This window comes from Phodopus roborovskii, unplaced genomic scaffold, assembly GCF_943737965.1.
Source record: "Phodopus roborovskii unplaced genomic scaffold, PHOROB, whole genome shotgun sequence".
NCBI classification, from domain to species: Eukaryota; Metazoa; Chordata; class Mammalia; order Rodentia; family Cricetidae; genus Phodopus; species Phodopus roborovskii.
Window position 1 is genome coordinate 5,337,328 of NW_026126413.1, and position 14,187 is coordinate 5,351,514.

Below are 14,187 nucleotides of genomic sequence, written 5' to 3' on the forward strand. Positions count from 1 at the left end.
TCTTCAGCTACACTGGCTCCCCAGCTGTGTCCTTGAGGGCCAGCTCCTGACTCTTTTGCCTCTGGGCCAGGCGTCCTTTCTAGAACCTGCCATTTCTGTGAAATGTTTGCCTTTCCCTTGAATAGGCAGCCCTTTAACTTGGCCTGCCGGCCGCATCTGCACACAATTCTTGCTCTGAGATGGGGCTTGTTCCTGCAGCTCACCTGGCGGGTAGTCCTAGCTTGGGGTACAAGGGCCAGCAGAGGGAACTACCTACCTGTTAGAAGGGGAGAAGGGGTTAGCCCTGGAGAATAAAGTCTGAAAGGAAGTTTCGGGTGGCCTCTTTCTAGCTCTTAGAACCAGGAGCGATCGGGAAAGCTCACACAACTCGTCTGGGACTTGGGTTCAGGGGCAGTGATCATTACCATCATGTTCACAATCAGGCTCTCAGAAGCAGAGACTGGACTTTCTCACTTTCTATCTACACCAGCTTACATGACCACCAGACCTTATCCCTGCTAAAAATAGCCTCCCAGGACATCCGCCACTGGAAGGTGCCTATGAATAGCAACGGACCACCCTGGTTTTGGACAGCAGCCCTGCCATTTCAAAGGAGCTTGCCTACGTTACTCCTGGCCATCACGTACACATGCAGCTACGTCCACGTCACCCACTCATCCCCTTTCTGACCCTTCTCAGGCACAGTCAGGCTCAGCTGGACAGGAAATGGACATTCCCTAAGCGGGTCATTGTCCTTCTTGGCCAAAGTTTCCTTAAACTTGACCCATAGCAAAAGTAATTTTGCTTAGCCTTTGTGTGAGGTGATGCTTTCATGAGCACAGGAGGGAGCTGTTCTGAGAGCTGGGAAGAGTCTTAATTTGAGTGTGCACACATCCAGTCTCCTTCACTGTGTGCTTAGGAGTCAAGCATTTCACCAAAGTGTCCCTCACAAGCCAGTTAACTTGTGCACTTGCTGCAACTAAGACATGGCTGACGCTGATCAGGACGTTTTGACAAACTGATATACTCAGATGTCTTCTAGACTTTTCTGTTACTTCATTAAAGCAATTTGATTGGTGCTAACCACATTACCTTCATGATCCCTCAGGATTGTAGTCCCAACTGTAATGCTCTGTCATCTTGGGTCGCAGTTCCTGAGCCCCGTGGCCTCCTCTGCTGCCATGGGTGTCAAGCTGTGTAGTGTGGGGCTGAAGGGTGAAACTCGGTGCTAGAATGGGGTAGAGGGGAGGTGGAGGTTTCTTCTCAAAATAGCTCTTGTTCTCATACATTTGTCTCAAAGTCAGTTCCAGTGACCTGACACAGGCTGGCTCTCAGATCCAGAAAACCACAGACTTTGGGGAAGATGGCAACATGGCAACGTAGACTTTTAAAAGAACGACATACATGCAAGCATGCACACACACATGCACACACCACACACATACACACACACCACACACACACACACACCACACACACACACACACACACGCGCGCGCGCACACACACACACACACACACACACCACTCCTTTTATTTCCCTTTAAATTTTTGATAATCAACATTTCAGGCTCCCTCTACCCCATCATCTTCACAGTTTATATTTTGCAGATTAAGTTTATATGAGTTGGGTCAGAAGTTGGGGACTTGTTGAGAAAATCATTGTTCCTTTCTAAGCTTGTGATGAAGACGCTGCATTGGGCACAGGAAACCTCTACAATAGACTCACAGCAGTGTTACGAGTGTCAAAAAGTTCAGTTCACACGATTCCAGTCATATTCCTTCGATCCCTTTCTCATCAATGCCAGTCCCCAAGCTCATGTGGATGTGACTGTGTGGATGGCCTTTGCTGCAGGGAAAAGAACGGCAGTGAGTGTGTGACTGTTGTGTCACTTGCTTTCAAGTGACACAGGTTCTGGCCTTACTTCCTTGGCTTGCCCTGAGTCCATCTGGCATGTGGGTAGAGCAGGTCCCAGATGGGGCCACACATGGAGGAACGACCTTGTGAGGTGGCCAAGCAGGAAGATGTGTGTAGCCTGTGTCCTCACATCCCTCCAGCCTTGGTGGTTCACATCACAACCGGAAAAGGAAGCCAAGAGTTCTCCTTCCACACTTTGTCTTCGTGCTCAAGGGCTGTATCCCGACTCAACCCCAGATGCAGGGACAATCTCGTCTAAGTATTTTCATATATGTTATCCCACGTATTCGGGTACTCACATACTCAGCACAGTCACTCTAGACATGGGCACGAGTCTTCATTTTTAAGATGTAACCTGAGACAACACAGAAGCTCTTGAAAGTCAGAGCTAGTGGTGACTGGGTGAGGATTCACCCTCAAGTGTCATGAGCTGCCTGGACAGGCTGGGTTCTCTAAGCCCAGAAGTAGCCAGGCATGGGCCGTGGATGGCACTCACAGACTTAAGAATTAGAGACAGTGTGGGACAAGATGACCCTTTGCATTTTTTCGAGGACTTCACCCTCCAATTCTCTGGTTAGTAATTTAGTCTATAAAATAAATTCTTCTAAGTGTTCTTAGTACCTGAGCTGTAGAAGTAAAAGGATATATAAAAGAGCTAATTGATGTGAAGAACAGCGTCAAAATGAGGGAGAAGATAAATGAAGAAACCGTGAGATTTTGGAGTACCAAAGAAAGGTGAAGTTTAATTTGCATATTGGCATAACCTCCGCCTCACTTGGTAAGTGCTCGCCACAGCATGAATCCCTCATCAGAGTTACAAATGACAGCAGATGTGCAACCTAAAGAGACACATTGTGTTTCTCTGACTAACACATGTGTTTGTACACACAAACCCACACACATACAGATGATAAGTACATTTCATTCCTCTGAAAAAGAAAGCCCATAATTGTAACAGCTCACAGTTGTTCAGCACTTTGGTCCTCAGGACAGTCCAGTGAGGTAGACAGCACAGGAATTACAATTAATCCCATTTTGCAGATGTGGAAACTGAGACTCAGATGTGTAGAGTGTGGCCTAAGTCTCTTCCGCTGTACAATGCAGAGCTGGGCTGAGACTCGGGTCTGGTCCAGTGCTCTTTCTGGTGAAGACTGAAATGCATTGTGTAAAGATAGTGGTTTGACATTGTGAAGGAAGGTGATTATTTTCCTGGAGCAGATCAGGTGAAGAACAGTCAACCCTAACCTTGACGTCATGCCCTGAGGCAGGTGAAATGGAAAATGCTAGGTCACTCACCTGTCTGAACTACAAGAAAAGGTCCCTCTACACTTCCGCTCTGTCCTGCTTTAAGCTACCAGTGGCTTCTGAATGGATGCTGGTTACATTCCACTGACTACAGCTGTATTTCCAGGAATCACATAGTGATATCTTTAAAAAAGTCACTAAACTTACAATCTTATTTCTCACAGAAATGAAAATGAGTTCCATTCATTAATTTCCTCCAGCTGTGGATATTTGCCTGGCTAAAAATAGCATATATTAACTTTTATGATACATTTTGTAGGTTGGATTTAAAAGAAACACATTTAAAACGGGAGATCTTTTCATGGGGAATAACACTAGATGTTGAAAAGAAAGGCTAAGTAAAATCTTTTTGTGTGTGTGTGAAAGTTGACAGTTTTAGGAGTGAACACTTCATTGTGTTACTCTCAGGGGAAGGGACAATCACTGGTGGCTTACAATCTTGTCGCTCATGGCGTGAGAGAAGGGGGAAGGCCCATGGCACATTAAATGGTCTAGAGTGGATTTTTCTTTTCCAGATGACCCAGCTTCATTTGTTTATATGTAGTGCTTTGAGATTTGTTTTTGTAGTAAGAGGGGATGTCTTAGTAATTCCACCCACAGGACCAAATGTGCTTGTTCGAACGCATGGAATCAGGCTGATTTCCTGTTAATTTTGCAGTACACTTACTTGTTCACCACTTGGCCTTTTGAAGATGGCCTCCCAAAAGCTCTTAGTGGGATGTTGGCAAACACAGACAGAAGAGCGTGTGTTGTTCCCCTCAAACACATACAAAGCTTCAAAGGCCCAGGGCTTCGACAATCAGAAGGGAACCACAGATGGCTGTGGTGGATTTTAAACATGACCAAGTTGACCTGTTTTTGTTTATAAATGTGTATCCCTGCTTTGGCTAACCCATGAACGATCCAGGTCTCTTTGGCAACAAGCCAAAGGAATGGCATTGCCCACAAATGACCACTGGGGCGCTTCCAACTGCCTACTAGAAACAGGCTCCAAAGCCACCCTGCTAGCTGAGGAAAAGCTACATGTCACAGGAGGACAGTTAGAAATTCCTCCTGGTTTTCTTTAAAAGAATGGCTGCAGTGGCCTCTGGGATAACATTGGAGAAACAGGAACCCAAACTCCCAAGGAAAGTGCACACAGAGCCATCTTCTGAAGGGTGGGATGGGGTGGGCGTGGAGATGGGGGAGGGGAGAGGGCAGTGCAGGTGCCCCTTCCCCAGGAGTGACTTGTGTGAAACTAGTGTGCTGTAGTCCTCTCAGGAATGCTAACCTTTGCTTTTTCTCAGTAAGATCTTGCAGTGTTGGCATTAATGACATATTATTTCAAACACGTGGCTTCTGAACACTGAGAAATAAATAAGACATGAGGTGTGCACAGTTAGGATCCAACAGCTCATGCCTTCATCATGCATCTCTATGCATCAGCTTCTTAATTGAAACTGAAGAGAACAAACAAGCAAGTCAGAATATAAATAAATAAAAAGGAGAGAGCATTCCTAAGTGGCCCTTCAGGGATCTGAGTGCTACACTGTTGGCTAAAATGAACCAGTGAAAAGATTTTGGGGGAGTGGGATTTATATAACTTTTTTTAAACTTAGCTTATATTTCTCTATGCAGTTATGTACAGGGATGACCCTCACTGTGCAGGCAATTTACCTTCTCTATGTACATTCCCTATGTACTTTTCACTGGGCCTTTGGAACGAAACTAGTGAGTGGAATGCATTAGCTGTTAACTCTATCACATAATTAAAATGCAAAGGAAGAGGGAAAATTGCCAGGCAGATCAATCTTATGGCCAGCATCAATCAGCATCATGCCTCTAAGAGAAAATGCCAGGTACACTAGGCTCAAGGTAATAACAGTAATGTCTCGTTGTCTTCGCTGCCTCCTTCTAAAGCGTGGTCTCCCTGAGAACAGGAGACGGAGGTAATCAAGGAGAGCCCTGTTCCTTGAACGCCAGCTTGGGGCGCAGGGCAAACCCCTGCATTTGGTTTTCTGCTCTAAGAGCTACTGGTGTCACCAGTGTCATTTCCCGCGCACTGAGAATGTTCTTTCTCACATCTTTTTTTTTTTTCTTTTTTTTTAAACTAAGATGGCTGAGAAGACTGCCTAGCAATAGCACATGGAAATGTGGGCTTTCGGAAGAACACTACAATTGGTTTTTTAAGTACAGCCAATGCTCATAATGAACCCGAGTAAGTTTGTATAGATCAGGAAAGGTTTCTAGAGCATGATAGGGGAAAAGAAAACAAGGGAAACCAGGCACAAAGATGATCTTTAGGCCTCCACTTTTGCTTTGTGAAAGCCATTCCTCTCCATAGCCCTTGGTAGCCTTATTATGACACCCACAGTTTGTCAGTTAACCGACATGGGTATGAACCTTACATGTAGCTTCTGCAGCTATGTCTCCTAGGACCAATCTCTCAATAAAGTCCTCACTCAAGCCTGTGGGACACTGCTTACTTGTAATTAAGGAAATGTTACCAACAAATCCACTTGTTTTCAGTCTTTTATTTCCTGGCCCATCACCTAAGGGCTGCAAGGCTGTTTTCAGAGCACGCCACTCCTCCCATGCATGTAGAATGCACTGAGAACCATGCACATGCTGCATACTGAGACTGTTTATGTGTGGGGCCTAGAAAAGAAGCTTCAGCCTGGCCGCGACGCTTGGCATAAAGGAAATGTAATAGAAGCAATTAAGTCGTAGAAGATTGGTAGAGGCAAGCCCAGGCTAGTAGAATGCCAAACAAGCATTACAGGCCTTCTCTGTGGGATTTCGTCCCCAGGTTCTAACAGAACCCGGGACGGGATTTTACCTTCATTCCACTTCATTATAACGGTTACCAGCATCTCCTACATTACATCCCTTATGCAAACTGTGCCATAAGCTTCACTAAGCTTCAAGTTTTACATCTTCCCACCCAAGGCCGGACATCTGTCTTTAACCCATGCAGCTGGGTTTCACTCTGGCTGGAGACAGAACTGCAGTCTGGTTCCATCTTTGGCGGTGAGCGGAGGCAGGCGTTGTCCCTCTGGGTCCCTGATGTGCCATGTGTGACACATTTTACACGAAATCCCCACGTTCTCAGGGACAAGGCCAGGTCTTCAAGCAGGGAGTCGAGGTTCAATTTTGAGCGACAGCTCATAGAGTGTATCTTCATCTATGATGAGGGCTTTGTCAAGCAGGTACTGTATGACCTGAAAAGAGAGAGGGACAGGGGGAGAGCCTGGCTCATGCTTCTCTCTGAATGAATCTGACGCAACTCAGCATTTCCCGAGACGTGGAATTTTTGTAAAACAAAAACTAATGAATATATATTGTTATTGTAAAATTAGTCCTCTCCCAACCTCTAGTTCCAGTCAGTGCTCTTGAGGGCTGTTGCCATTGGTGTATGGAATCTTAGATGTGTTACTCTGCATTGATATGCATCACCTGTATGAACAGTATTAAGTTTAACCTTATAGTGATAAACAGAATCATATCATCCATCAAGGTTTACTTTCCTCTTTGCAACACAGGCACATGGAGCTTTCTCTGCTTACAGCCTTGAGGGTGTAGCCTATCGGTGGCTTTAATGATGGATAGCACACTGATATGTGTAAAATTGTGCTCAGTAGTTTACAACCCATGGTCAGGGTGCAGTCCTTGTCAGCTTGCTGCCTGGTGTTCATGTGTGCATGCTCTGATGGACAGACACAAGGAATAAGGAAAAGAAATGGCAAGAGAAACGGAGGTGTAAAGGGTGGCATATTTCTGGGGAAATATTTCCTTCTTATTGAAGTATAATGTTTATAACTCATATGAGTATAGTCCTGACAGGTGCACACACTCACTGTTCTAGGCTTATTTCTGTTGCTATCATAAACACCATGACCAAAAGCATGGGAGGAAAGGGTTTATTTCATCTTACACTTTATAGTCCAGCATTGAAAGGAGCCAACATAAGAACTCAAGGAAGAAACTAAAACAAGCTACTTTGTGCTGTACAGAACAAAGTAGTTGTAGAACGGATTTTTTTAATCTAGAGAGGATGGAATGGGATAGGAGTACTGGGAACAGAAGGAAGAGGGTCAGATCCCAGGAAACATGCTCAGCAATGAATAAAGGATGAGTTGATCTTTTCATCATCCCTTTTCTTGGCCAGGCTTGCTCATCACTTCTGCTTTAGGTTCATGCTGTAAGTCAGCTTTTGATATTACTGCTCATCTGTGTTATTTATATAGTACACTAATTTCTAATCCACCTTTGTAAATTCTCACTAGCCCACAGTGTTACCTTTGGCTGCTGGTCTATGCGGTAAGCAGTCTGTTGGAACTGGCGTATCTCTCGAATAATGTGTGATATCTAACAGCAAACAAAACAAAGCAAAAAAAAAAAAAAAAAAAAAAAAAAAAAAGGAGCAATTCAGAAACGTTCTTCTGTATCACAGTGCATTCTTGCCCAGTGACATCCCTGAGTCCCTGTTCTCCATGGGACAGGAGGAGCCTTGTCTGATCACTTCCTATACCTTCAAGGAAGCAAGGATAAAGCTAACAAGAAGGCGCTGAACTCATCACTGAGTCAGCCACTGGGTCAGCTGATGCTGGATGGTCTTCAGGTGGCTGCAAGCTAGGGGCAGGGAGAAGCTCTGAGTTCTGCTTCTCGTGGGTTTCTAGCCTCTAACTTGATGTTCAGAATATGGCTGTCTAGCAAGGAGAGGCATGCATCTCATTACTGGTCAATCTCAGAAAATCATCTTGGGATCTTTATTCCCTACAGCCTGGACCCAGACTTCAAGAAGTCACTGCCAAAAAAAAAAAAAAAAAAAAATCCTTCAGCTAGAGACGACAGATGTGTCCACCCTCTTTTCCGCCTCGAGGTTCAGAAGCAAACACCACCCTCACCACCTAGCTTCTTCTCACGAAGCAGTGAAGCTACCAACACAGGCCAATCACAGAATGGCCACCTACCATTCGCATTTTAGAGAAATTAACAAGGCCTTCTTCCGTAAAGTTCGGTGTTCCCTCTTCGATGAAGGCCAGGTCTGTCAAGTACATCCCAAGGTAAGGAACAGCGGGAGGATTACAGCTGCAAGGCCAGGAAGAGTGGTTCTTATTCCTGCACACATACAGTTAGAACTTGCACCATAAGAAACAAATTTTTCCGTTTAGCTGCTTTGGAAATGCTTTAGAAGACTTGGATTTAACAGCCATCATGGCTACACACTGAAGCCATGAAGGAGACTGTTGTGTTAAACCATAAGAAAACCAGTGGCAAGCAAAAAGAGTTCTTCTTCTCTACCTTCCCCAAGTGTGTGTGTGTGTGTGTGTGTGTGTAGAAAGAATAATGTAGATATAAAAGACCAAAAAGTAAATACACTAATAACAGCAATCAACTGCTTCTGGAATAGTTACATAAAAAGTCACAGTAGATCATTGTGTTTAGGTTAATAAATACTAAATTAACAAATTTACTGCAATTTATGGTAATATTTTCCTTTTTGGAATATACTACATACTTCTCTAGTATACTTCTTATATGCACAGTATCCATAAGATGCTCACTGTGCACAGCATCCATATACACCATGGTACTTCCATAAGATGCTCACTGCATGCACAGTATCCTTACACACTACAGTACCTCCATAAGATGCTCACTGTGCACAGCATCCTTACGCACCATGGTACTTCCATAAGATGCTCACTGTATGCACAGAATTCCAAGTGAAAAGTAAAATCCCCAAACACTGCAACAACAGGAAGTCCTTCCTATTTCTTCTTTTCCAGCAATGAAGGGTAGATCACTATTTGCATGTGATATGTATTATTTGGTCATATTCTTGAATTATGGATCATTTAATGATTAAGATAGACATACTTTTTAAGAGTTTCTCTGAGATTTTTAAATCTTCCTTCAGATGAAACAGTCTTCTGAAGTTTGTCCATCAGAGCTTTTGTCTAAAAAGGAAAGAAACAACTTAGTTTGTCAAGAAAACACTGTCATTTAATGAGAGTAATTGCAGGACACTCAGTTTTCTTCTTCAGTGGCAGATGCTGATGCCATTTAATGTTTAAAAGAAGGGAAGTATCCCACAAAAGAAGCAGTGCCTATATACAGGCTTTTGCCACAAGATGAGAGAAAATGTGAAGAAAAACTGTGATGCAAAGAAGACTTAGGAACTTAAGCACACGCAAATGATCATCTCCTAAAGGGATTGCAGGATCACACCTGTTCTTCTTCTGAAGCACTGGAATCTGACCCAGCACCTTGCATATGCTGGACAAGTGTGCCCCTTCTGTATTACATGCCCAGCCCAGGTTAAATCTTTTTCAATACGACTCCCCAAACCACCAAAACATGTATGTGACTGCTTTGATGTAAACTAAATAATACCCTCCACCCCAAATCCTTTCTTTGGTGATCATGTTCGTGAATTTGCTAGAGAAGTTTAATTCTATCTTTTACAATGACTTAACATTGCTGTTGACATTGGTCTAGGGTTTCTTCCATAGCCATGGAAGAAGGGCAGTGTAGTCCTTGGGGATGGGATGAGGTGGTGGGTCACACACACAGGCACCTTGCTTGGGCCTGATGCTCCAGGGCCAACTGCAGAAGCACTTGGCATACCTACATTGAAGATCATGTGACTGTGACTTGGGCTAGAGAGGAGCTATATAGTCTCCTATCAGTTTCCACAACAATCCAAGATGTAGCCATCCCCATCCAAAAATCTAAGATCTCAGAGGGGCCTCTTTCCTGATGTGGAACTGGCCATGGACCAAAGAAACTTTATAAGTACAATCTCCCCAACAGATCTAGAGAGTTCCACAGGACTTCTGGGTATCTTCCAGACTGATCTCAGACCTGCTGTGCGGAAGGCATTGTTGCCAAATTTGTTGGAGGCAGGCACTTCAGTGAGCAGACCCTTCTGACTGTGACTAGAGTGAGGTACTTGGTTGTAGATAGGGCTCAGAGAGATTAATGAAGAGAGAAGAAACAATGAGTTCATCTGAGGGTGTCTTAAGCACCGAAACCTTGAAGAAATTCCAGCAGGGTATATTTAGGCTCTTTTGGTCTTGCCTTGAGAGATAAGCATTGTGGGATACCCATCTCCATTTCCAGTGGGTACATCAAGATGCATAATAGCAAAGCATATGGTAGTAAAAGGTTAGGCTCAAAGTACATGGCACAGATCTCCTCCCAACAGGCATTAAAACAGTATGGAGCTTGGAGGTTCCTCTGAGACACTTTGTGAGGACCAAGGTAGTAACTCAATAATGGAGAGTTCGCATGCCCTACAGGGTCACCACTGGAACATAGCCTATAGTGGAGTTGAGACACACCCTAGGCTCAGAACATTAGCAGAGCCAAAGGAGAGGGCAAGACAAGACTGGCCCAACTCCTATGGAACAGTCATGAACTGTTGCTCCTGGGCAGGTTGGGTAAACCATGTATGTGCACACCAGGAACATCCTACACCTGATGACCAACCCGTGAAGGACTAGGGCCAGAGGTGGAGACAGCCTTCTAGAAGCCCTAAGAAATCTTCCAGACAGCCTTTTAGAAAGCCTCTCCCAAACTCATCAGTACCCAAGGAGAAGGCTAGAAGGGCAGGGAGCAGCCGGATTTGATTTGACTATTGAAATTATCTGAGTGGAAGTAACAGAGGTAAGCTAAATCTAATGGAAGAAAACCAACAGTCTGCTTGTCTGCATGTTTAAGTCACCAGGCCAAAACTCAAAAGCTGCTCCCAGATGGACAGAGGAAATGTTGTATATTGAGGTCTCTGGGGACAAAGGCTTTGGAGGAGATGGAGACAGGGAAGAATCCACAGGGCAGCTGTGGGCTAGCTTGCCCTCCAGAAAGAATTCAGGAAACAAGTCATGACTGACAGCCACGTTGTTTGAGGTTGTCCCCCCAAATGTTCTAATGAGTGTTTAGGAGACACACAGGAGGGGAATTAATTAAGTGGTAAGAGCAGGGTAATTATCTATTGGCACCTTCTTTTGGCAACTGTGCTGCTCATTTCAACTAATGATTTCCTAATTAGCAGTATTCATGGAGGCTCTCTCTCCCCTCCTCCTCTCCTCCCCTCCTCCCAGTAGCGAGGTGCTCACTTGCTTGGACACCTTGGCCCAGGTTTTCTTCAGCCTGTAGATGGCACTTCTGTTTAAGGCCGCAGTGATCTCCAGCACACCGTTGTAGTTGTGTAGACATCGGCAAATGTCCGCTACAGCAACCCACTTCTCGATGGCGTTGGCTCGGGAGCTGACATCAGCGTAATTCATTATCTGGGAGGCCACCAGGTTACTCATCTAAGCCAATCAAAGAGACCAGTGAGCTGTCAAAGAGCCAAAACCATGCACCCAGGCAAATAGCTGCCTGGCCGTGAGTGCACACGGAAAGCAGGCCCTTGGTCCATCTTTAGACAACAGCTTCAAAAGAGTCTGGAATTTGTTATAATAATAACAATAGCAACAAATCACCCACACCTGTTCATCCTGAGAGCAGAGGCAGGGACTCCCAGAATCCAGCTTGTTGGAGGAAAACTGGATCTTTGAAAAATCAGTAGTTTTGATGAAGGAATCCTTTGCCAAGAAAGGGAATGAAATGAATGACCTAATTACCAAGGAAAGGACATATTGCAGACCAGGGTGTCACCCTTTGGGGACATGTATGTCTTTACCCCCAACCATGTGTAGATAATATACTGTGGAAACCTCAGTTTTCACAGAGAAAGAAAAACCATGGGTTCCTACTAACCTGATTTCTTATATTTTTGGTTGTGAGACTAGCCTTTAATGGCTGAGCTATCTCTCCAGCTAGCCATTAATCTGGAGTCTAAACCAGAAAGTCACTTAGCATAGAAAAAGAAAGCACACTTCCTTCCTGCAAAATCTCACTGGCAAAAAAAAAGGGGGGGGGCTTAAATTCTATCAACTAATGCCAGCTGAAGCAGAAGCAGCTCAACTTTCAAAATATGGAAAAGGGTGAGATATAATCCTCATAAAAGGGGTGCAGGGTGTGTGTGATCTTTTTTTCCACACATTACATCTCTCTGAAGACACCTAAGCTCTTACTGTGCCTTTGAGTGTCTTTTAGAAAAATCACTAAAATACATACTAGGGTTAATCACTGGTTCTAATGTGGAGAATGACATAGAATCTGGTTTGTTAGGAAGAGGTGATTTTGTTAATCATTTTGATAAGGACATTATTTCCAATAGTTATTCAGAAAGTGGTCTAAGACAGATTTGTCTTAGGTGCTAGGAACAGAAGGAGAAAGAAATCCATGTCCCTGACTGGTCCAGTTTGGATACTGAATGTTCTCCATAGACCCGGTTCTCAATGACCCAGTCCCTAGAGTAGCACTGTTAGAAGGTTCTGTTTCAAAGAGGCGTGCATTGAAGGGGATTGCGTCAAGGTCAGCTCTGCCCCTTTCTCTTCCACTGTTTTGCTCCCTGTCTGTGTCCTGAGCAGTTTTCTCTGCTGATAAACCTTTTCTCTCTATAAGTTAGTCATCCTGGGTATTTCACTATAGTAGTAGAAATCTAACTGATGCACTGACTTTATGGTATTCTGAACCTAGGTATGACGGATAAGGAGCAGAGGAAAATATATAAACAAGTAAACAGCAGACAGTCAAATGCAGAGCTATGTCTGTTCTGAGGCTGGGGGACTGCTCAATGGATAATGCACTTGCTGTAAGTAAGAGGACCTGAGTTTGCTCCTCAGCACTCAGCTAGGTGTGTCAGGATGCACCTGTAACTCCAATGCTAGAGGAAGAAGCCAGGCAGACTCAGGAGCTCATTGGCCAGCCAATCTAGCCATCTCACTGCCTTGAACCTATGATGCGTGAAGTGTCAGTCTAACTATGACACTCCCTGACAAGAATCCATCTGTGGCTACCCTTCATCTTTAGGATCCAGGGCAGCCATTCAGCTGTTCAACAGAGTATGCAGGGGCCCTGGCAATCTGTCATCCTTGTCCCCAGAGGCTCCTGTCTCCTCATCAGGAGATATCAGGTCCTCTGCACTGCCATGGCTTCCATCTTCAGACCTGTGCTCTTCTGCTGAGACAGAAAGTGATGAGTAGGGGACAGGAAGGAAGCACCTGTGAGATATGGTGATGCCACTTCCCGCATCAGAAGCTACAGAAGCAGGCTCAGCTACTGTAGAGTACAAGGCTGTCCTGGAGCGGGAAATGTGTGGGTGTGGAGCCTGGGGATGACTCTTCAACTGGAGTGCCCCATCAATAGCGCAGGTGATAGAGCACGTTCTTTACATTTCACCTCCACCTAGCATCTGTGCATTCTAAGTGGACCCCGTGCAGAGCTCTATCTTGGGACTCTGCACTGCTCTCTCGGTAACCCCAGTTTTAGATCGCCAATGCAGATCCTTTGCGCATACAAACATCATCACTGTTCCTTGTATTACACTGCACTAAAACTGGAAAGGAAGCTTCCCTTTGCCTGGACTGCCCCCAAAACCACCTCCACGGCTGTTACTTATTCTCTCACAAGACTAAGACTGTTACAACAGAACCTGTAGAGAGCCGAATACAAAATCCATTCCTCATTTTACTGCTGGAGACCCACAGTTGGTAACCACTGCATCAATGAGATTGTTCCCTTCCAAGGTCAGCCTGTAATTTAGCAGTCACACTGACGCTATCTTATTGCCACCACTAGAGGTCAGTACACACACTACTCATTCAGTTAGTCTGTGCTGGAGCCTACAGTGATTATGACTAAAACATAACAACATCTTATACACGATTAAGTACATCAGACCTGGGAACCATCAAAATGGGACCTCTTATGTCTGGAAATTGCCACTTCCTTTTGAGAATGTGAGGAGATTTAAGCTTGCTCATACTATTCAATCAGCTCTGTATAATGTGATGACAGAGTTTATTTATTTCTGCTTCTGGGCCTCAAATCCAGGGTCTTGTGCATGTTCAGACAAGTGTACCTGCTCTGAGCTACATCCACAGTCCCAG

General features: G+C 44.7%; 1 protein-coding gene across 1 annotated transcript in view; it reads right to left on the bottom strand.

Moving 5' to 3' along the window:
* Positions 1–5,700: 5,700 nt before the first annotated feature.
* Rasgrf2 (Ras protein specific guanine nucleotide releasing factor 2) overlaps positions 5,701–14,187 on the bottom strand; it is a 200,098-nt gene continuing 191,611 nt past the window's right edge. Inside the window, exons 23-27 of the mRNA XM_051182963.1 lie at positions 11,305–11,502; positions 9,065–9,144; positions 8,155–8,272; positions 7,481–7,549; positions 5,701–6,402 (exon numbers count right to left, since the gene is read on the bottom strand). Coding sequence (XP_051038920.1) covers positions 6,310–6,402; positions 7,481–7,549; positions 8,155–8,272; positions 9,065–9,144; positions 11,305–11,502 — 558 coding nt within the window. The 3' untranslated portion in view covers positions 5,701–6,309. The remainder of the gene's footprint in view (positions 6,403–7,480; positions 7,550–8,154; positions 8,273–9,064; positions 9,145–11,304; positions 11,503–14,187) is intronic.